The sequence below is a fragment of the Somniosus microcephalus genome, chromosome 4 (assembly GCF_052327205.1).
Source record: "Somniosus microcephalus isolate GS21.2 chromosome 4, FLI_Smic_1.0, whole genome shotgun sequence".
NCBI lineage: Eukaryota > Metazoa > Chordata > Chondrichthyes > Squaliformes > Somniosidae > Somniosus > Somniosus microcephalus.
Window position 1 is genome coordinate 318763947 of NC_140990.1, and position 24031 is coordinate 318787977.

The window sequence follows — 24031 nt, forward strand, 5'->3', positions numbered from 1 at the left end:
CTGTTTGTGTGTCTGTGTCTGTCAGTGTGTCTGTGTCTGTGTGTCTGTGAGTCTGTGTCTGTCAGTGAGCCTGTGTCTGTCAGTGTGTCTGTGTCTGTCAGTGTGTCTGTGTCTGTGAGTCTGTCAGTGTGTCTGTGTCTGTGTGTCTGTGAGTCTGTGTCTGTGTCTGTCAGTGTGTCTGTGTCTCTGTGTCTGTGAGTCTGTGTCTGTGTGTCTGTCAGTGTGTCTGTGTGTCTGTCAGTGTGTCTGTGTCTGTCAGTGTGTCAGTGTCTGCTCCCCTGGTTGTTATTTTCTGGGGCGGTTTCTTTCTTGCAACTTAATTTAGTGACGTCTGAAAGTGGGCCGGTGTTTAAGTGCTCACTTTATGATACATTGTGTTCCAGTTAAAGTAGAACGGAATCACTTCCCTACTCACAACAGGCTTTGAGACTGATTGTAAAGAGAGCGACAGAGGAGACTTGCTGGGAGCCTGCGATCACTCGAGTAGCAGCGGAGAGAGAGAGAATGCGACAGCAGTGAGAGAGAGAGAACAGGACAAAAAACATTGATGTCATTGTAACTCACTGAGAAGAGAACTGCGTCTGTCAGGAGGGACAATTATAGACACATTTGGACCAAGGTGGGAGGGAGAAAAACTTTGAGAAGATTTTCTGTATCAGAATACTGGAGTGTGCAGAGGTTTCGTTGGACATTGGAGGGCCAGTTAAATATCCATCAGAGGTCACAAAGGAGCCGTGTAGGAGATGACCATTTACCTCGGGCTGGATTTGGCGATAGCTTCATGTGAAGAGTGAAGGGGAGACTGGGTTTGATTCGCCTGGAAGTGTGAGGCGTGTTGAGCGGTCGGGTGCTGAAGATGGGACTGTCTGCGCGCACACTTGCATTTCTGTCCTTAACGTTTTGCGTGCCCAGGTAAGCGGAATGTGGTCTTCCCGTGCTCTCCGAGTTCGTTGATCAGCGAACCCCCCATTCCACCCATAGCCATAACTTCAATCTCCCATTCATTGACTCGCATTGAGGTTTCGCGATGGGTTATTTTTTATTAATGTTTAATATTCAGCTTTTCAGACGACTTAATGAGGTCTCATTTTATACCTAATACAATTTCACATTTAATATATTCCATTTTATAATGTGTCATTTCAGAGTTATTTGATGCATTTCATATAATTTGGAGCCACATCATTTTTTTTCTAATTAAAAAAATCCACATTCTATATCTAATATTATTTCGATTTTCCCATATTTCATGTTATTTGATAATAATCCCAGGACCTTGCACGGTTAAGCGGATTTGACGAGGAAGAGTCTTTTTAAGGGTTCGTGTACGTGACATTTCCCCCCCCCCCCCTTTTGCTCAAATATTCTGATTACCAGAAGATTTCGCTTCAAACAGTGGAGTTTAACATTGCAATCCGTGTACAATGAATTCGTTAAACTGGGATTCTCCGCCCCTACCTGGGCTATATCTCTCCACCAGCTTAAATTCATCGAATTTTGTCCAAGTCACAGAATGCAAGAACTCAGGGGGCGAGTTGGGCTCAACCTCCCCGGGTTAACAAGCCCGGGACAGCAGATTCTGCAGCCACCCTTTGATGGGCTGTGTGAACCCCCCCCCCGCCTCCCAGAACCCTTGCGCCCTTAGGGTATCCGGGTGGAGTGTGCACGGAATATAAACAGCCCGTGTCCACTCGGCCCATCCAACCTGTGCTGGCTCTCTGAAAGCGCGATCCAGTTAGCCCCACTCCACCCCGCCTTTCCCTATCCAATTGCCCTTTTGAAAGTTACTATTGAATCTGCTTCCAGGCAGTGCATTCCAGCAAGGTCTAGTCTCTCCTCTCTTCGGAGTTCTCTGAGTTGGGATGCAGCCCTCCAAAGACCCCCGGGGTACCACAGTAATATTCTATCTGTTGAACCCCCCCCGTTCTCTTCCTCTATATAACGAAATCTCCGAGTGACCGACGCATAATTCGTTGTCTTGGAGCCAATGCTAGTTGTTACTCCGAGCTCTGATATTCCGGTTGTACTAAGCTCTACAGGGCGCCTTTGAAGTTTCCTATACACCCTTCACGCTCGTTAGTGTCCCCAGTATATTACAATTTCTTAATTATGTCTGTCCTGATAAGGACCATGCGACTGACTTTAAGCCTTTTCCCCCGAGTGCTTTCTTCGCTGTTGCCCATTTTACAAATACCGAATTCTTCGACACGTCATCCAATAAATGTGATTATTATTCGGATAGCGTCTCTAACATGTCCAAAAGGGTCCTTGCAGGGCAGTGTTTAACCCTTTGGACTTGCATTCACAGCCCACTGCCAACTCACTTTCTCATGTAACTTTCACCAATTTAATATGTAATTAGAATTTGGCATTAGTAATCCCCACACACCCTCCTCCCTGGAATAACTAATGCGCTGCTTATTAGTGGTTTTAACTCTCTGCTTTAACCCCATGCTCGCCAGTTTCCACCATTCATCAGCAATGTGATGACTCACTCGTAACCTTCAAAGGATCTAACTCTCAGTCCTCGCTCCCTCCAGCCTCGAACTCACATCCAAGCAATCCTTTCCCCCACCTGAGCCTCTCGCAGTCCGAGTCCACACACCGCACCGGGCTGGAAGTCTGCTCTTGGCCCGGGCCGTCTCAACAGCCAGGAGCCACGGGGCCGTTCACACACACCGGGATTGTCACCTCATGGCCGCGGACCTTCCACTCCTCTCTTCAAAGCCCCGGAGGTGACTCCTTATTTCACTGAAAGAGCTGGAAATGATAACCGTGCAGACAGACACAGAGGCAGAGAGAGAAGGGGGGATAGGCTGACCATTAGATACATAAACGGGCAGAGAAGCCGAATAGATAGGTTCAAGAGTATCAAGATATTAAGGGGATCAGATAGGGTAGACAGAGAGAAACTATTTCCGCTGGTTGGGGATTCTAGGACTAGGGGGCATAGTCTAAAAATTAGAGTCAGACCTTTCAGGAGTGAAATTAGGAAACACTTCTACACACAAAGGGTGGTAGAAGTTTGGAAATCTCTTCCGCAAACGGTAATTGATGCTGGATCAAAATCTGAGATTGATAGGTTTCTGTTAACCAAAGGTATTAAGGGATACGGGCAAAGGCGGGTAGATGGAGTTAGGTCGCAGATCAGCCATGATCTCATTGAATGGCAGAACAGACTCGAGGGGCTGAATGGCCGACTCCCGGTCCTATGTTCCTAGTAGATAGACAACTAGATTCTTAGACAGACAGGTAGGCAGACTTATAGTTAGACAAATAGATAAATAAACAGATAGGCGGATGGAAGGATGGAGGGAGAGAGGTACAGCTGTTTAGAGAGAAGAATGGATGGAGGATAGAGCAAGGGAGGGATTGCTGTATGGGCAGATCATAGGAGGACAGAGGGATGGAAGGATAGAGGGAGGGACGGCTGTATGGATGGATGGATAGGAGAATGGAGGGAGGGTTGGCTCTATGGGTGGTTGGATGGAGAGAGGAATTATGATAGAGATAGGTGGGTGGAGGGCAGGAGGATAGAGGGATGGCGGAAGGAAGTAATGGTTGTATAGTGGCTGGGTGGATTGGTAGGTTGATAGATGTTGGAAAACATATTTCTATCACCGAAACTAAAATAAACACTTTAAGGAATGCTTGCCCGGTCCTGTTTGGGGGTGTGGGGCGATGGGGGTTCTCGGTTCATGAGTCAGATGCTTGCGTAATTCCATCAATTAAGCACAAACGTGGCAAACACAACTGGCTGAAATGTCATTTTATTTTTCTTACCGTATTGCCAGTGTGTGAGAGAGAAACATGATCTGAATTGTATGAAGAATTAAACCGCTGTTATATAATAGTGGCAGACAGTGACACTCAAAGGACATCGTATTATGTGTAGAGTGTGTTATGTCACAGATGATTCCAAGGGTGATTAATCATCTGCCGCCTAGCTTATGTCATTAGAATTCTGGGATTAAAGATCCCAGTAGTCTGGATCCAAATAATTAGCAGCCCCTCTTCCACCTTAACCAAGGTCACCAGGATTACAATAGTTTTAATTTTGACATTGCTGTGTTCTGTATCTCTCTGTCCTTTCTGCCTCTGCCTCTCTCTGTGCATCTCATTCAGTCTTTCTCTTCCCCTTTTCTCTCTCCCTTATGCCCAGGGCCATAGGGATGGGCTGACAGAATGAGTCAAATTGTACAATGGAAGACTGGGATTATTCCCAGTGTTTTGGGGATGGAATTCCCCAATTTTGTCTACTTTTTCCATGAAAACTGCAAACCAGCAGTCTTGCTGAGGTGTGGGTAGCACTCTGAGTCAGAAGGTCGTGGGTTCAAGCCCCACTCAAGAGACTTGAGCACATAATCCAGGCTGGCACTCCCAGTGCAGTGCTGAGGGAGCGCTGCACTGTCAGAGGTGCCGTGAGATGTTAAACCGAGGCCCCGTCTGCTCTCTCAGGTGGGCGTAAAAGATTCCACGGCCACTATTCCGAAGAAGAGCAGGGGAGTGTCCTGGCAAATAGTTATCCCTCACTTAATATCACTAAAACAGGTTAATTGGTCATTATCACATTGCTGTTTGTGGGAGCTTGCTGTGCGCAATTTGGCTGCTGCGTTTCCTACATTACAACAGCGACTACACTTCAAAAAGTACTTCATTGGCTGTAAAGCGCTTTGGGACATCCTGAGATCGTGAAAGGCGCTGTAGAAATGCCAGTTATTTTTTAATCATTCTTTGTATGTTATTTCTGCCTCTCTTGAAGGGTTGCAATCACACAGCGAGATATCTGATTTCAAACCTTTGGACACCTTTTATTTGACTCCTCACAGGCTCTATCCACTCCTGACTTGTAAAATGACCATGTAAACCATGTTAACAGTGACTTCCTTCTCTACCTTTGCTGACAGGGTTTGGTGTAACGAAATCCTCGGGTTAAAGATCCCAGTAGACCCTGTCCTAACCGCTAACACAGTGTGCCTAACGCTCTCAAGCCTGACTCGCCGTCAACTCGAAGTCTGCATGAGGAACCCCGATGTGACAGCTTCTGCTATCCAGGGAATCCAGATCGCCATCCATGAATGTCAGCACCAGTTCCGGGATCACAGGTGGAATTGTTCCAGCCTGGAGACCAAGAACAAGATCCCCTATGACAGTGTGATCTTCAGCCGAGGTACAGAATTATGTCAGTGTGTGTGTTTGTGTGTGTGTGTGTGTGTTTGTGTGTGTTCAGATAGATTATTTACCTGCTATTGTTCTATTAACTGGCTGACAGTTATATCTCCTTAAATGCACAGTGCCTCTCATTCCAGTCTGTGTAGGTGCGGTAATCTCTCCATAATCGTCACCTTTTAGGATAGTCTCCTAATTCAGGATCATTAAATTACAGCTGGGACTAATAGCGATGGATTGCTATCAAGGTACAGGCGACCTTTGGCACGTGATCCATTGGCCCGTATTTTGCGACCCCTATGGGTGTGTATGCGCAAGGCGCATGCGTGAAACCTGGAACTGTCGATCTGTCAAGAATTTTCCCGACAGATCATCCGCATCCCCGGGAAAAGGAACTCCGCGGCGAATGCCCGTGAAATTCTTACGCTTGGTAAAAGCAGGTGTAGGGCCTGCTTTTACCAGCGTAAGAGTTTAAATTGATATAAAAATAATTTTTTTCAATTATTTAAACATTAAAACACCTGTAAAATAAGGTACGGTTATTTTTAGCCCCTTTAAAACATTAATTTATTTTGCAAAAAATTAAATTTTTGTTTTAAGTGTTTAATTAAATTGTTTTTTTAATTAATTTTAAATGTGTAATTTTTTTAACGTGCTATGTAAATGTGTTTTTGTGTGATCCCCATTCATGCTTGTGGGGCTTCCGTACGTATGGAATCCTCCATAAGCATGAATGGGGATCCCCTTTCTTTCATTGGTTGGGCCGTCTGCGCCCCTGGGATACGTGGGTCTCTACGCAGGCCTACGCAGAGAGGCCCAGGAGCGCGAGTCTCCGTGGATCCAGGACCAGCGGGTAGGTTCAGAGATTTTTTTTGCCGGTTGGAGACATCCGCCCCGGCGAGGAGCCTCCGACCGCAAATTCAGGCCCAATGTTTGACCCTCATCAACTGTTCCATTTTCATATTGGTTGTCCTCTATTTCCTTGGGATTCAATTGCCATTTCAAGACTTGCTGTAATTGCTCAATGGACCTCTATTAAAATTCTCTCTCATAAGATCACTTTTCCTTTGAAGTCAGCTTTTAACAATTTCCCTATTGTACAATAATCGTTATATATAGAAAAAAAAGACTTGAATTTATGTAGCGCCTTTCATGATCTCAGGACGTCCCAAACCACTTTACAGCCAATTAAGTACTTTTGAAGTGCAGCCACCGTTGTAATGTAGAAGCCAACTTGCGCACAGCAAGCTCCCACAAACAGCAAAGTGATATTGACAAGATAATCGGTTTTAGGGATAAATACTGGCCAGGACACAGGGGAGAACTCCCCTGCTCTTCTTCGAAATAGTAATCGTGGGATCTTTTACGTCCAGTTGAGAGAGCAGACGGGGCCTCAGTTTAACATCTCATCTGAAAGACGGCACCTCCGACAGTGCAGCACTCCCTCAGCACTGCACTGGAGTGTAAGCCTAGATTTTGTGCTCAAGTCTCTGGAGTGGGACTTGAACCCACAACCTTCTGACTCAGAGGCAAGAGTGTTTTATATATATTATATATTATATATATATGTATGTATATACTTTTGAATGTTTTTTTGTCAGTGCTGGAGAATAGAATACCACTCCACTTTGTATCAGAATCGAGGGATCCCAGGTCAGGTATAGAATAGATTAGACAGAGAGTAAAGCTCCCTCTGTTCTACCTCACCCTCAGAGGAGCACCCCATACTGCACCAGGGTGAGCTGAGTGCCAATTTGTGCCAACATGTGACAGTTTTGGTTTGCAGTTCTATACCCGTAAGGAACTAGGTCACAACTGCTGCGAAGCCCATTTCACATAGGATCCTTACAGTTGGTACGGCTATGAGACAATCCCAGAGGTGAAAGAAACGTATCCAAACATACACCCTTCCTAAAGCTTTCTGTCTCTTCACCTCTCCTCCTTTAAGGCGTTCCTTAAAACCTAACTTGTTGACCAAGCTTTTGGTCACCTGTCCTAATATCCCCTTCTTTGGCTTGGTAAATTTTTCTGTGATTATGTTCCTGTGAAGCACCGTGGGACGTTTCACTACCTTAAAGGCGCTATATAAATTCAAGTTGTTGGTGTTGTAGTCCCCTTCCCACTGTATGACCCTTAATGTAATTTTATCACACGATAATTAGCATGAGAGACATCTTCATCCAGTATGACTGTATGAAGCTGTCCTGAAACAGATTTAGATCATTGGGATATTGTATCTGAATGAACTGGCCCAATGCCAGCTGATAGGTTGGCCTTTGTGAACGTTACTGCAACGATCTCAAATTATCATCAAATCATAGAATAGTACAACAAGAAGGAGACCATTCGGCCCATCGAGTCTGCGCCGGCTCTTTCGAAGAGCAATCCAGTTAGTCCCACTCCCCCGCTCTTTCCCCGTATCCCGGCAATGTTTTCTCCTTCAAGTATTTATCCAATTCCCTTTTGAAGGCTACTATTGAATCTGTATCCACCCTAACAGACAGTGCATTCTGAATCCTAACCACTTGTTGCATAAAAACATTATTCCTCCTGTTGCCTCTGGTTCTTTTGCCAGTCACCTGAAATCTGTGCCCACTGGTTGTCGACTCTTCAGCCACTGGAAACAGTTTATCTTTATTTACTCTGTCTAAACCCTTCATGATTGTGAACACCTCTATTAAATCTCCTCTTAGCCTTCTCTGCTCTAAGGAGAACAACCCCAGCTTCTCCAGTCTATCCACGTAACTGTAATGGAAGCATTCTAGTAAATCTCCTCTGCACCCTCTCCAAAACCTTCACGTCCTTCCTAAAGTGCGGTGCACAGAATTGGACTCAATACTCCAGCTGGGGCCGCACTACATAGAAACATAGAAGATAGGAGCAGGAGTAGGCCATTCGGCCCCTCGAGCCTGCTCCACCATTCAGTGAGATCATGGCTGATCATTCAAATTCAGTCCCCTGTCCCTGCCTTCTCCCCATTTCCCTTGATCCCTTTAGCCTTAAGAAATATATCTAACTCCTTCTTGAATATATTTAATGAATTGGCCTCAACTGCCTTCTGTGGTAGAGAATTCCACAGGTTCACCACTCTCTGGGTGAAGAAATTCCTCCTCATCTCTGTCCTAAATGGCTTACCCCTTATCCTTAGACTGTGACCCCTGGTTCTGGACTCCCCCGCCATCGGGAACATCCTTCCTGCATCTAGTCTGTCTAGTCCTGTTAGAATTTTATAAGTTTCAATGAGATCCCCTCTCATTCTTCTAAACTCCAGCGAGTACAAGCCCAATCGACCCAATCTCTCCTCATACGTCATTCCTGCCATCCCAGGTATCAGTCTGGTGAATCTTCGCTGCACTCCCTCCATGGCAAGAACATCCTTCCTCAGATAATGTTTTATTTAGATTTAGCATAACCTCCTGGCTTTTGTACTCTGGCTCAGGATCCCATATGCTTTATTAATTGCTTTGTTAACAGGTCCTTCCGCCTTCAAAGATGTGTGCTCAAACCAGCCCCAGGTCTCTCTGCTCCTGCATCCTCTTCTGTCCTCTCTCCTTCTGTACAGATAAACAAATGATGTCATTCCCAATCACTCAATACAATTCAGCAAGCTGTATCCTAATGTAAATATTGCACGAAGCCAAAATAAAAAATATTAAAGATCTTAGTATGTTAACAGAATTGGGCCATGAAATCAGAACTGTGAGTCACAATCCCTACTGATGCAGTAGCTCACTGAATCCCACCAATCTAGGTGAGATAGGAGTTGAACAGTGCGACATAATGATAAAAAGTCAACGAGAAGCCTAATTGAGAAGTACAGGTCAGCGCCAAAGAAAGAACTTGCATTATAAATAACAACAGAAAACGCTGGAAAAACTCAGCAGGTCAGGCAGCATCCGTGGAGAGAGAAACAGAGTTAACGTTTCAGGTCGAAGGCCCTTCGTCAGAACTGGAAAAAAGCTGGAAATGGAATAGATTTTAAAGCAAGTTTAGGGGCTGGGAAAAGGGGGAAGGGATGAAAAAACAAAAGGGAAGGTCAGTGATAGGATAGAAAGCAGGAGAGATTAAGAGACATTGAGAGACATTAAGAGATATTCAAGGCAAGAGGAGGTGGTAATGGGATAGGTTAAGGAACAAAGGATGGCTCTAGATGTGGTGTGAATTGCGCTGGCAGAATGAAGGACAGCTGTCATGTGGAGGGAAGAAAAAAAGGCCAAACAAAAGTGTGGATAAAAATAAATATATATATATATGATAGGGGCCGAGGATATGATCTGAAATTGTTGAACTCTATGCTGAGTCCAGAGGGCTGTAGAGTGCCTAATCGCATTATCTGGTTGTTACTGTTGTAATCGAAAGAATGAAAGACTTGCATTTTTATAGCACCTTTACATAGCGCCGTTCACGACCTCAGGACATCCCAAATCCCTTTACAGCCAACAGTCACTGTTGTTATGTAGGAAATGCGACAGCCAATAATAAGATCCCACTAACTGCAATGCGACAAATAACCAGGTAATCTGTTTCGTTGCGGTCGCTGGAGGGGTGAATGTCGGCCAGAACACCAGGAGAACACCCTGACATGGGGTCCTTTATGTCCACCTGAGAGGGCAGACGGGGCCTCGGTTTAATGTCTCATCCGAAAGACGGCACCTCCGACAGTGAAGCACTCCCTCAGTACTGGCACTGGGAGTGTCAGTCTAGATTCATGGGCTCAAATCCTGGAGTGGGGCTTGAACCCAGATACAGAGGCGAGAGTGCTACTAACTGAGCCAAACTGGCCCTTAACTGCATGCTGTTACATTGAGCGGTTGTATTGGCAGGTCATGCAATGACCTGAAAAACTTCAGTTAATGATCAAGTTGACGTCACACCGTGCTACTATAGCGGTGATATCGGTGTTCACGATTTAATTAGGATGAAGGCCTGACAGGGATATCAAAGACCCGGGAGTGGGGCACAATAGTTGGTGTAGTAGGCTTGAGCTCAGCTTAGGCTGCTGGAATGGCAATTCTCTCACGCTCTCTCTCTCTCTCTCACACTCTCTCTCTCGCGCTCTCTCTCTCTCTCTCTCTCTCAAGCCCACTACCACCTTCTTCCTCTTAGGCAGTCCCTCGGAACCGAGGATGACTTGCTTCCACACTAAAAATGAGTTCTCAGGTGACTGATGAGTCCAATGCGGGGCCTACAGTCTCTGTCACAGGTGGGGCAGATGGTGGTTGAAGGGGCAGGTGGGTGGGGTGCTTGGGTTGACGTGCGCTCCTTGCACTGTCTGCGCTTGGTTTCCGCTTGCTCCCGGCGAAGAGACTCGAGGTGTTCGGCGCCTTCCCGGATGCTTCTCCTCTCGAGCCCACTACCAACCTGGCACTGATTGGCATGCCCACTCAGCAAGGCCACAAAGGTAGCTGGGATTGGAAAACTGGAATGCCACACTGGTGCAGTTGTGGGTGACGAGATAAGGCGCACAGTTGGGAAGGAGCTTTACTCTGCAGCTTAGCGGAGAGGCTGGGTGTCTGAAATGGAAGCACATTTCATTTCCCGTACGCAACGCCCCCCCCCCACCTCACCAAAATGAGCATTAAATATTAATCAGAAAATGTGTTTATTGAAAGGGTGTGTGTGCAGTGGGAAAGCACATCTGGCAGCTTTCCAATTTCAATTGTCCATGATGTGTTTAGCAAGCACTCTTTATCTGCATGGCGTCATAGATAAGTAGTGGTGACTTAACAAGATAATTGTGAAACACAATAACATTAAACAGTAGTTCACATTTTTATCTCTGCTATCGGATTGTGAGATCGGTGTTACAGGCAATGCTGGCTAAAGAGTCAACTAACATTTTGTCTTCTTTTAACAATTGCCCTCTGGCATTAGTTTACAATAAAATGACATTTTCAACAAACACATTTCTATTTTACCCTTAACTGGGAAAACATAAAATACATAATAAAAATATGGAATATGTGCATCTATATCAGAAAACAACAACAACTTGTATTTATATAGCACCTTTAACACAGTAAAATGTCCCAAAGCGCTTCACAGGAGTATTATAAAACACAATTTGACACCGAGCCACATAAGAAGATATTAGGGCAGGTGACCAAAAGCTTGGTCAAAGAGGTAGGTTTGAAGGAGCGTCTTAAAGGAGGAAAGAGAGGTAGGGAGGCGGAGAGGTTTAGGGAGGGAATGCCAGAGCTTAGGGCCTCGGCAGCTGAAGGCACGGCCACCAATGGTGGAGTGATTAATATCAGGGATGCGCAAGAGGCCAGAATTGGAGGAGCGCAGAGATCTCGGAGGGTTGTGGGGCTGGAGGAAATTGCAGAGATAGAGAGGGAGCGAGGCCATGGAGGGATTTGAAAACAAGGATGAGAATTTTGAAATCGAGGCGTTGCTTAACCGGGAGTCAATGTAGGTCAGCGAGCATAGGGGTGATGGGTGAACGGGAGTTGGAGCGAGTTAGGGCACTGGCAGCCAAGTTTTGGATGACCTCAAGTTTACGTAGGGTGGAATGTAGGAGGCCGGCCAGGGGTGCGTTGGAATAGTCAAGTCTAGAAGTAACAAAGGCATGGATGAGGGTTTCAGCAGTGGATGAGCTGAGGCAGGGGCGGAGTTGGGCGATGTTACGGTGACATTGTATTTGTACATATGTATCAAACACTAAATAAAAACGGGGAGAGATGTAAAACGGGCTGCTGACTCGCTAGCACCTGTTTTACACTATTGCACAAAGTCAAAATTACTCCCAGTATATGTGCATATATATCAGATACTGCATATCTATTTATTTCTCAGACGCTGCATATGCTTCGACATCAGACACCTTACATGTGCATATTCTTTTTTTAAAATTCATTCTCGGGATGTGGGCGTCGCTGGCAAGGCTGGCATTTATTGCCCGTCCCTAATTGCCCTCGAGAAGGTGGTGGTGAGCCGCCTTCTCGAACCGTTGCAGTCCGTGTGGTGAAGGTGCCCCCACAGTGCTGTTAGGGAGGGAGTTCCAGGATTTTCACCCAGCGACAATGAAGGAACGGCGATATACATTTTAAATAATATAATTTTCACATGGCAGCTGTTGATGATTCTGCCATTCCCATTTACACCTCTTCTGGACTCATCTTTTGTTTCTTTACTTGTCCCGTTACCATCTCATTTGCCTCGCACCATCATCCCTTTTGTCATTTAGGCCTAGAAATTCAGTTGGCTGCGCCAGCTGTTAGCGCCTTAGGAGGAGTAGATCTCGAGCACTAGGCGCTTAGCGCCCGGGCGCAGCGCGATCTGCGCCTCACCCCAACTTCAGTAGACATTTAGCGCCGGCGCAAAGTCATTGCGCGCGCTCATCTGCGCGCGCAGATCATTTCGTCGTGCAACGCCCTTTGTGCGCCCGGAACCGGAACTTCACTCGCGCCGCCCCATTGTGCGCCTGGTGGCCTGAACGACAGTGAAGTGGAACGGTACACAGCCGAGGCGGGCCGCGGGGAGCGCAAATTAAAGGGCACTCCTGCAGTAGAAAAGGCAGCCGTTTTGCAACACTCCTTCTTTGGGAGGAGGAGCAGGAGCAGGAGCAGGAGGAGGAGGAGGAGGAGGAGGAGGAGGAACAACAACAACAACAAAGTGATGGAGAGAAGCCCTCCCCAAAAACACAAATACACTAGTCTCGGCCTGTCAAAAAAACAAATCCACCCTCCCCCTTTAAGAGCTCACCGGAGCCAGAGTGTCTGCCGGCAATCAGCAGCTCGCCACACCTGCCCTGCGCCCAACTTCCGGTGTTAGCGCCCCGGGCTGCCGGCTTAGCGCCTAATGATAGTCGTGCATCGCCTGTTTTAGCGCAGCAGCAACCTCTTAGGGCGATGCAACTGAATATCGGCGAAGTGGCCTCGACTTTGCGCCGGGCGCAAACTTTAGCGGCCGCCCGACTTTACCGCCCCAAAAGTGGCTATAATGAATTTCTAGGCCTTAATCTCTTCTGCCCTCCACCCTATCACAGACCTTCCTTTTTGTTCTTTCCTCCCCTCCCCCCTTTCTCTGCCCCTGCACTTGCTTAAATAACCTGTTACATCTCAAACTTTTTCCAGCTCTGACGAAAGGTCATCAACCTGAAACTTTCTCTCTCCACAGATGCTGCCTGGCCCGCTGAGTATTTCCAGCATGTTCTGTTTTTATTTCAGATTGCCAGCATCTGCAGTATTTTGCTTTTGTATATTAAATGATATGTATGTGCATATTTCAGACGCTGCGTGAGTGCATAGATATTAGATACTGCATCTGTCCATATATCACCATAGGTTGGACGTGTGCATGTATAGTTATCAGATACTGCTTGTGTGGAAGACAAAGAAAGAGTTGCATTTCTATAGCGCCTTTCACGACCACCGGACATCCCAAAGAGCTTTACAGCCAATGCAGTACTTTTTGAAGTGTTGTCACTGTTGTGATGTAGAAAACGCGGCAGCCACTTTGTGCACAGCAAGATCCCACAAACAGCAATGTGATAAAATAAAACAGATACCGCACTTCAGACATCGAATCATAGAATAGAATCATAGAATGGTTACAGCACAGAAGGAGGCCATTTGGCCCATCGAGCCCGTGCCAGCTCTCTGCAAGAGCATTTCAGCTAGTCCCACTCCCCCGCCCTTTCCCCATAGCCCTGCAATTTTTTTTCCTTCAGGTACTTATCCAACTCCCTTTTAAAGCCACGATTGAATCTGCCTCCACCACCCTCTCAGGCAGTGCATTCCACTCACTGCGTAACAAAGTTTTTCCTCATGTCACTTTGGTTCTTCTGCCAATCACCTTAAATCTGTGTCCTCTGGTTCTCGACCCTTCCGCCAAAGGGAACAGTTTTTCTCTATCTACTCTGTCTAGGCCCCTCATGATTTTGAACACCTCTATCAAATCTCCTCTCAACCTTCTCTGCTCTAAGGAGAACAACCCCAGCTTCTCCAGTCTGTCCACGTAACTGAAGTCCCTTATCCCTGGAATCATTCTTGTAAATCTTTTCTGCACCCTCTCTAAGGCCTTCACATCCTCCCTAAAGTGCGGTGCCCAGAATTGGCCACAATACTTCAGTTGAGGCCGAACCAGTGTTTTCTAAAGGCTCATTGAATGTACAAGTGAAGAAAAATGGAGTGCTCTCTACCGTAGAGCTTTGCAGTCACTTGCAAATTTAAATGCTTGTTCCAATTCATTTTCATAAATCTCAATCTGTGGGTAAAATCAGATCTTGGTGTTCTGATTTAGAATTTATGCACCGGTGAAATATTAGCTCTGAGAATAATCCTTTGCAAACCAACAACCCCACAGGGGCAAACCAAACAGTAAGGAGTGTCAGCAAAATAGCACTGAATTCCCCATTCCTAATGGGCTAAAAAACCTGACTCAGGGCCCATAGTCTGGCCATCAATGACTTAGACTATTTGAACTTACTTGGTTCTTGGGCACAGACAGGGATAAGAGGTTAGCTTTAGCACTGCCCATTATTACAAAGAAAGAAAGAGCTTGCATTTCTATAGCACCTTTCACAACCTCAGGACATCCCAAAGCGCTTCACAACCAATGAAGTGTTATAAATCTCATCATTCATCGAGAAACTATTCATGAAATAACACTGGACGTCCAAGGAGTATAAATACTCGGGCGTCGGCCCCAGCTTGCTCAGGGACATTTTGTAAGACAGGAACTAGTGAAGTACAACTAGACCTCCATGTTCTGAAACAAGTTGATTAAAGCCTTGCTTTATGCTCAAACCAAGTGCGTAGTGAGTTTTATTACATCATGCAGTACTTTTTGAGGTGTAGTCACTGTTGTAATGTAGGAAACGTGGCAGCCAGTTTGCGCACAGCAAGCTCCCATAAACAGCAATGTGATAATGACCAGATTATCTGCATTTAGTGATGTTGGTTGAGGAATAAATATTGGCCCAGGACACCGGGGGGAACTCCCCCCCTGCTCTTCTACGAAATAATGCCACGGAATCTTTTACGTCCACCTGAGAGGGCAGACGGGGCCTTGGTTTAACATCTCATCCGAAAGATGGCACCTACCGACAGTGCAGCGCTCCCTCAGTACTGGCACTGGGAGTGCCAGCCTGGATTTTGCGCTCAAGTCTCTGAAGTGGGACTTGCACCCACAACCTTCTGACTCAGAGGCGAGAGAGAGAGTGCTACCCACTGATTTTAAGGCTACCATACACACACACATGCAGGTATGCAGTGTCTAATATATAAGCACACATGCATTATCTGATATTTGCTCTTGTGCAATGCCTTGTATACATGCACACACAGCATCTGATATTATATGCATAAGTGCAGTGTCTGCTGTAAGCACACTTGGTGCTTGGGACTGCTCTGATTGTACTGTCTGTTTAAACAATTCTAGTTACAACTTTTGGTGCATTTTTGCTTGAATTTGACCAAATGAATAATTCAGCCTCCTCCTTTCCTGGGTGACGTGGAATAAACTGTCCTACTAACTATTTCCTACCATCGGACATTTTCTCGGCAGGGTATCAACAACAGCAACTTGCATTTATATAGTGCCTTTAACGTAGTAAAACGTCCCCAGGGCGCTGCACCGGAGCGTCATCAGTCAAAATTTGACACCGAGGCACATAAGGAGATATTGGGACAGGTGTTCAAACAGCTTGGTCAAAGAGGAAGGATTTAAGGAGCATCCTAAAGGAGCAGAGAGAGGTTTAGGGAGGGAATTTCAGAGCCGAGGGCTGCCGGGACGGCCGACAATGGCGGGGCGATGAAAACCCGGGGGACGCCCAAGAGGCCGCAATCCCTGCACGCGTGGAACTCTGCCTCTGGTGTTTCGAGAACATTGCGAAGGGATGGTGTCGCTCGATGCCGTCCGCTTGCACCACTTTCAAAAATCGACCTTTGTGTGACATCTCAATTCACAATGTAACTGCATCGCAACTTTCCCAGTTACACCCAATCCACATCCAATATAAATATGTACTGTACTTTGCTCCAGGCTAAACGTTGGGTTTGGCATCTGTGACAGATCCCAGTTAAATCAACACTTTCTTGATATACTTCTTTATATACTTAATATTGTCCATCTAGCTTTTGCCTGTCCATGCGACCCGCTCCTCTACCTTTAAATTTTGCTCCCTCTCTCTGTGTCTCTCTGTTTCACTCTCTCTCTCTATATATATATATATATATATATGCACATATATATAGCAGCGTAGGAAACACTGTTTTTCAACTGCGTGCTGCATTCAGCACATTCCCATTTGGCACGAAGTGATTCCGCTCTCTTTAGCGCACATGTTCCCTGTTCTCCATAACCAGAAGTGACAGATTCCTTAAATGTTTAATTCATTTTCCCACTTTCTGCTGTCGTCAGTGCATCCGTGCGTGCGTGCCAGCTTGAATTATTTGTTAGTCTGAATTCTCACTCCTTCCTACATTCCCCTCCCCACCCCCCCCACACACGCACACACTACAAAAACCTAAAAACAGCAACCCCCCCACCCCGCACTCTGAGCCCGAGACATCGCCCCAGAGTCCAGGCGGCATTTGCAAGTTGGGAGGGGAAGAGAAAGGTGTTGTGGGGGAACTAACGCAGAGGAGAAGCGAGTAGACACTGAGGCACAACAACAACAACAGAAACTGTTTCCACTGGCAGGAGAGTGGATAAACCAGAGGACTGAGATTTAAGATAATTGGCAAGATGTCTGGGGGAGGGGGGAGACATGAGAAGAATTGTTTTTTACGCAGCGACTTGTGATCTGGAACGCGCTGCCCGAAAGGGCGGTGGAAGCAGATTCAATAGTAACTTTCAAAAAGGGAATTGGATAAATACTTGAAAAAGAGGATATTCGCAGGGCTACGGGGAAAGAGCGAGGGGGGAGTGGGACTAATTGGATCGCTCTTTCAAAGAGCCGGCACTGGCATGATGGGCCGAATGGCCCCCTTCCGAGCTGTATGATTCTATGAACTTGCATTTATATAGTGCCTTTAACACAGTAAAACATCCCCAAGGTGCTTCACAAGAGCGTAATGAGACAATAATTGGCACTGAGCTGCCTAAGGAGGTATTAGGACAGGGGACCAAAGGCTTGATCAAATAAGGTAGGTTTTAAGGAGCGTCTTAAAGGAGGAGAGAGAGGCGGAGAGGCCCATCACCAGTAAAATGAGGCAATTTATCCCCACCTGTGTCAATCTCTCCCTTTGATCGCTGACGCACTGTCGGGCAAAAAGCACACACCCAGCGACCAACTCCGTCCCGCTTTCCTGATCCAAATCTGAAATATTTCCAGCAGAGTTCTGATTGCGAAGCTACGGTTTTTTTTTTTTAAAAAAAGAGGGGGAATCCCGCAGTGTTGAATTTATTGTTAACGTTTCCCTTGTCCTTGAAGTTGAGCTGCACAAGTTCTAATTTGCAGCAGCGGTTACTTGGAGTGTCTCCAGCTGTTGGTGGACTCCAGGCTCACTGCTAAATTATTATCTCCACATAAAAGTGCCAGGACGTGTCGGGACAGGTAGCACTAGGACCCAGCGGGTGCGGCTGAGAGCCGCTTGGGGCTCCTGGAAACTGCTGCCTCTTAAGCTGAATATTGTGAACTGTCTGATCCAGGTAACAATCAGATGCACAACAACAACAGCTTGCATTCATATAGCTCCTTTAACGGTAGTGAAACATCCCGAGGCGCTTCACAGGAGCGTAAATCAGACAAAGTTTGACACCGAGCCCCATAAAGCGATATCAGGACAGGGCTTGGTCAAAGCATAGGTTTTAAGGAGCGTCTTAAAAGGAGGAGAGAGAGGCGGAGAGGTTTCGGGAGGGAATTCCAGGGCTCAGAGCCCAGGCAGCTGAAGGCACGGCCGCCAATGGTGGAGCGAAGGAAGTGGGGGGATGCGCAAGTGGCTAGAATTGGGGGAGTGCAGAGATCTCGGAGGGTTGTGGGAGGTGACAGAGATAGGAGAAGATTTTAATCGCTCCACCATTGGTGGCCGTGCCTTCAGCTGCCTGGGCCCTAAGCTCTGGAATTCCCTCCCTAAACCTCTCCGCCTCTCTCTCCTCCTTTAAGACGCTCCTTAAAACCGAGCTCTCAGGTGCCCTAATATCCCCCTTATGTTGCTCGGTATCAAATTTTGTCTGATTACGTTCCTGTGAAACGTCCTTGGGACATTTTACTGCGTTAAAGTCGCTATATAAATGCAAGCTGCTGTTGTTGTTGAGGGGGCGAGGCCCTGGAGGGATTTGAAAACGCGGATGAAAATGTTAAAATTGAGGCGTTGCCTGACTGGGAGCCAATATCGGTCAGCGAGCACAGGGGTGATGGGCGAACGGGACTTGGTGCGAGTTAGGACAGGGGCAGCAGAGTTTAATAGCTCTATTTATCTAACTAACTAGGGACTATCAGTTTATCTTGTCTTTTGTTCTTGGGATGTGAGTGACACTGGCTAGGCTACACTTACTTCCCGTCTCTATTTGCCCTTTGCAGCGACTGTTTGGACAAGCAGTTGCATTTTTACAATATTCCAGCAGCTTTCACGGTCATTTTGATTTCTGAGGCTCAGCCCACAGATTACCAGAATTCTTGAACTGAATTTCGTAACTTGCATATGTTGGGATTTGAACTCACAGCTGTGGGTCACTGGTCCAGTGCAATAAGCAATATACCACTCAGCCCCAATCTGTCTGCATGCATGTGTCCACCTAAATATCCGTGCATCAATTTCGGTTCATGCATCTATCTTTACGCGACAATCTCTATCTGCAAATACCTTTCTGTTTCTAGTTAATAATCTCTCTCTCTCCCTCTCTTTGTACGTAAGTCTCTCGATTTGTGTCCATCTGTCTGGATGTGCCTGCTTATTTCTTTCTCTATTTCCACCTCTGTACCTATCTGTCTACCTATCTTTCTACTGTTCTATCTACCTGTATGCATCTTTCTTTCTATCTTTATGTGTTTATCTAACGTGTCCGTATGTGGGTATGTATCTCTCTGCTTGTTTTCTTTTCTCTAACTTTGTCTGCATCTTTCCGGCTTGGTGTGAATGCAGCTGTCTGAGACAGAATAAATAAAAGATGCAAATGCCCGAAATCTAAATTTAAAAACAGAACCTGTCGGAAGCAGGCGTCAGGTGCACGAGCACCTGAGAAAACACGAGCCAGATTATTGTTTTGGATGGGGACCCTTCACCAGTAGTGGATGTTGTCTTATAATGGCACAGAGCCATGGAACCGTACAGGTGTACAGCGCAGAAACAGGCCATTCGGCCCATTGGGTCTGTCCTGACCTGTGCCTTGCAGATGGTGGAAAGGTTTTAGGGAGTCAGGAGGTGAGTCACTCCCTGCAGAATACCCAGCCTCTGACCCACTCTTTACTAGAGCAATCTAAAACTAATCCCACAGCCCTGTGCTCTCCCTATATCTCTGTATCTCCCTCTCCTTCAAATAGATGTCTCGAACACGCTGTGTTGTTGGAGAGATGGGCAGAGATTTGAGGAAATGCCTTCATCACTCTCATTGCTGTTGTATGGTTATGTTACTGGGCTAGTAATCCAGAGGCCTCGAATCTGGAGATATGAGTTCAAATCCCACCATGGTAGCTGGGGGAATTTATAATTCAGTTAATTAAATACATCTGGAATAAAAAGCTAATATCAATAATGGTGACCATCAAACTATCAGATTGTTGTAAAAACCCAATCTGCCTCTACTAATGTCCTTTAGGGAAAGAAACCTGCTGTCCTTACCTGGGATGTGGTTGATGCTTAACTGCCCTCTGAAATGGTCCAGTAAGCCATTCAGTTGTACCAAACTACTGTGGGATGTAACTTCACCACACAGACTGCTGCAGCTCAAGGGCAATTAGGGCTGGGCAATAAATGCCGGCCTTACCAGTGACACCCTTGATATGCCTATCAATTAGTCCAATAAAAGGCGACGAGTTAAGAACGTAACTGAAGGTTTTTATTGGCTAAATAACAGAGCCCACCCTCGTGGGTGATCCGATCCAACAGGGAGGAATACTAGCCAGTCAGCTACCTTTATACCTGGGCAGGTAATGGGCGGAGTCGGAGGTGGTCAGCCCAGGTATAACAGTGCGACAAGAGGCGACCTCGTGTAGTGATGTGACAGTGAGAACAGTGAGAACAGTGAGAACAATATACAGTGATAACTATAACAGTGGTTTACCACAACCCTTATTCCAGGAATGAATTAAAAAAAAACATACTCCTCCCAAGTATTTCACCTCAACAGTTTCGAAGCTTGTTTAAGTACAGACATTGTTTATATGTGAATGCCAATTTACAGCATTGTACCTGGTCCATTACTCCACACGAGCAGGAGGCCTCTATTCCTTTCTCCCTTGTGCGCTTCCCCTTAAATGCGCCTATGCCCTGGGGCCAATATTTATCTCTCAACCAACATAACAAAAACAGGTTATCTGGTCATCATCACATTGCTGTTTGTGGGATCTTGCTGTGCGCAAATTGGCTGCCGTGTTTCCTACATTACAACAGTGACTGTACTTCATTGGCTGTAAAGTGCTTTGAGACGTCCGGTGGTCATGAAAGGCGCGATAGAAATGCAAGTCTTTTTTTCTCTATGCTATTCGCCTCAAACACACCTTGCTTTACAAATTACTTCGTCTATCGAGATTGCGTTAACCTCTGGTTACTTACTGCACACTTGGACTGGCACACCATTAGTTGGACAATTGCAAATTTGGTGGAATGACCCAATTTTTTAGTGGTTGGAGCAGGGACTATATCGACATTTAAGGTGGGTGGATGGAGGGAAAGGGGGTGAAAGGACATGGGAACAGGGTGCGTGAAATTCGATTAGGACCATTTGCTCTCTAGGGAAGCACCGATTGGTTGGGCCGAATGGCCTGTTTCCTGGAATGCTTAATTTGTAAACCACACAAGCCGTTGCCATAACAATTGTTTTCTTTCATTAAGGAGCCTAGGTTGAGGGGCCAAAGCCCATTATTGGAACACTACGAAGATTCAAAAAAAGAGATGATGGGAAACTATAATTATAAGGAGAGGCTTAAAGCATGGGAACTGTTGCAGCAGAGAAGGCTAAAAGTAGATTTAATAAAGGGTTTTGAAATGATGAAGGGTTTTTATAAGGTGAATAGGGAAAGACTATTTCCTCTGGTTGAGGAGTCAGTGATGAGGGGGGGGGGTCATCGATTTAAAATTGCCACAAGAGAGTGAGGAGAATTACACAGAATCTACAGCCCAGAAATAGGCCATTCGGCCCAACTGGTCCATGCCGGTGTTTATGCTCCTCACGAGCCTCCTCCCTCCCCTCTTCATCAAACCCCTATCAGCATAACCTATTCCTTTCTCCCTCATGTATTTATCTTAACTGCATCTCTGCTATTCACCTCAACTACTCCCTGTGGTAGCGAGTTCCACATTCTCACCATTCTCTGGGTAAAGAAGTTTCTCCTGGATTACCTATTGAATTTATTAGTGACTATCTTATATTTATGGCTCCTAGTGTTGTTCTCCCCCACAAGCGGGAACACCTTCTCTACGTCTACCCTATCAAAACCTTTCATAATCTTGAAGACTCTCTATCAGGTCACCCCTCAGCCTTCTCTTTTCTAGAGAAAAGGGCCCCAGCCTGCTCAATCCTTCAGAAGAGAGGCTGGAAGAAACGTCTTTACTCAGAGGGCTGTTGGAGTGCAGAATGCTTTGGCTCAGGGAGTGGTTGAAGTAGAGACCGTTTAGCTACAAGTCAAGGCATTTTGCCAAGACTTCTTCGACAGCACCTCCCAAACCTGCAACCTCTACCATCTAGAAGGACAAAGGTGGCAGGCACATGGGTACACCACCCCCTCCAAGTTCCCCTCCAAGCCACACACCATCCTGACTTGGAAGTATATCGGCTGTTCCTTCATCGTCGCTGGGTCAAAATCCTGGAACTCCCTCCCTAACAGCACTGTGGGAGTACCATCACCACACGGACTGCAGCGGTTCAAGAAGGTGGCTCACTGCCACCTTTTCAAGGGCAATAAGGGATGGGCAATAAATGCTGGTCTTGCCAGCAATGCCCATATCCCATGAATGAGTAAATAATTTAAAAAAAGTTATAAATTTGTCAAATCCTTTCTCAATTAAGACAGCATCCCTTTAAGGTTGAAGCACTTCTCGAAAGGAAGGCCTTTGCGTTTGTATAGCATTTTAATGGGTCTCACAGAAATGCCTCAAAATGCTTTGCATGTACCAAATTAATTTGAAGTGCAACGATCTTGGTTGTGTAGGCAAATGAGGCTGCAATTTGGTGCATAGCAAGATCCCACAACCATGAGCTGAACCAGTTTTTTTGTTGCTGTTGGTTAAGGGAGGGGACATCAGGGAAAAATAGAAAAAAGTTAAAGCTAAAGGTGCTATATCTGAATGCGCGAAGCATTTGCAACAAAATAGATGTATTAATAGCGCAGATAGAAATAATTGGGTTTGATTTAATAGCCTTTACAGAGACGTGACTGCAGAGTGACCAAGGTTGGGAAATAAATATTCCAGGATATTTGAGTTTTAGAAGAGACAGGCAGAATGGAAAAGGAGGAGGGGTAGCCCTGATAATAAAGGAGGGAATAAAGACAGTACAGAGAAAGGGTCTTGGCTCGGAAAAACTAAATGTAGAATCAGTTTGAGTGGAGCTAAGAAATAACAAGGGAGAGAAAACACTAGTGGAAGTGACCTATAGCCCCCCCTAACAGTGGTTGTAGTGTCAGACAGAGCATAAACCAGGAAATTAGAGATGCATGTTACAAGGGTGATACAGTAATCATGGGGGGCTTTAACTTTCATATAGACTGGGCAAACCAAATTTGCGGAAATAGTGCAGAGGAAGAGTTTATGGAATGCATTCAAGATAGTTTTCTAGATCAGTATGTCAACCTGCGAAGGAGTTGTCTATTTTAGATCTAGTACTGTGCAATGAGACAGGGTTAATTAATAACCTTGTAGTAAAGGAGCCTCTGGGGAGCAGTGATCATAATATGATAGAATTTTATGTTGAGTTTGAGTGATTTAGTTAAGTTCGAAACTAGGGTCCTAAACCTGAACAAAGCAAACTACATAGGTATGAGAGGCGAGTTGGCTAAGGTAGGTCTGGAAACTATTAAAAGGTATGACAGTAGAAAAGCAATGGCAAACATTTAATGGCAAAGATTAAAAGATATGACAGTAGAAGAGCAATGGCAAATATTTAAAGAAATAATTCATAATTTGCAACGAATATACACTCTCTTAAGGAATAAAAACACCACGGGGAAAATGGTCCAACCGTGGCTAACAAGAGAAATTAAAGATAGTATTAATTTAAAGGAAGAGGCTTATAATGTTGCCAAAAAGAGTAGTAAGCCTGAGGATTGGGAGGATTTTAGTATTCAGCAAAGGAGGACCAAGAAATTGATAAAGAAAGGGAAAATAGAATATGAGAGTAAACTAGCAAGAGACATAAAAACAGACTGTAAAAGCTTCTATAGATATGTAAAAAGGAAAAGATTAGTGAAAGTAAACATGGGTCCCTTACAGGCTAAGACAGGAGAAATTATAATGGGGAATAAGGAAATGGCAGAGAAATTAAACAAATACTTTGTGATTGTCTTCATGGAAGAAGACACAAAAAACCTCCCGGAAATAGTGGAGAACCAAGGGTCTAGTGAGAAAGAAGAACTGAAATAAATTAAAATTTAGTAAAAAAAATAGTACTGGAGAAATGAATGGGACTGAAAGCCAATAAATCCCCTGGACCTGATGGCCTACATCCTAGGGTTTTAAAAGAGGTGGCAATAGAGATAGTGGGTGCATTGGTTGTCATCTTCCAAAATTCCATAGATTCTAGAATGGTTCCCATGGATTGG

At 45.6% G+C, this 24031-nt stretch overlaps 1 protein-coding gene across 1 annotated transcript in view; it reads left to right on the forward strand.

The window, feature by feature from the left end:
- The first annotated feature begins 389 nt into the window (after positions 1 to 389).
- Positions 390 to 24031, forward strand: part of wnt10a (wingless-type MMTV integration site family, member 10a) — a 71542-nt gene continuing 47900 nt past the window's right edge. The window contains exons 1-2 of the mRNA XM_085986812.1: positions 390 to 912; positions 4908 to 5170. Coding sequence (XP_085842938.1) covers positions 857 to 912; positions 4908 to 5170 — 319 coding nt within the window. The 5' untranslated portion in view covers positions 390 to 856. The remainder of the gene's footprint in view (positions 913 to 4907; positions 5171 to 24031) is intronic.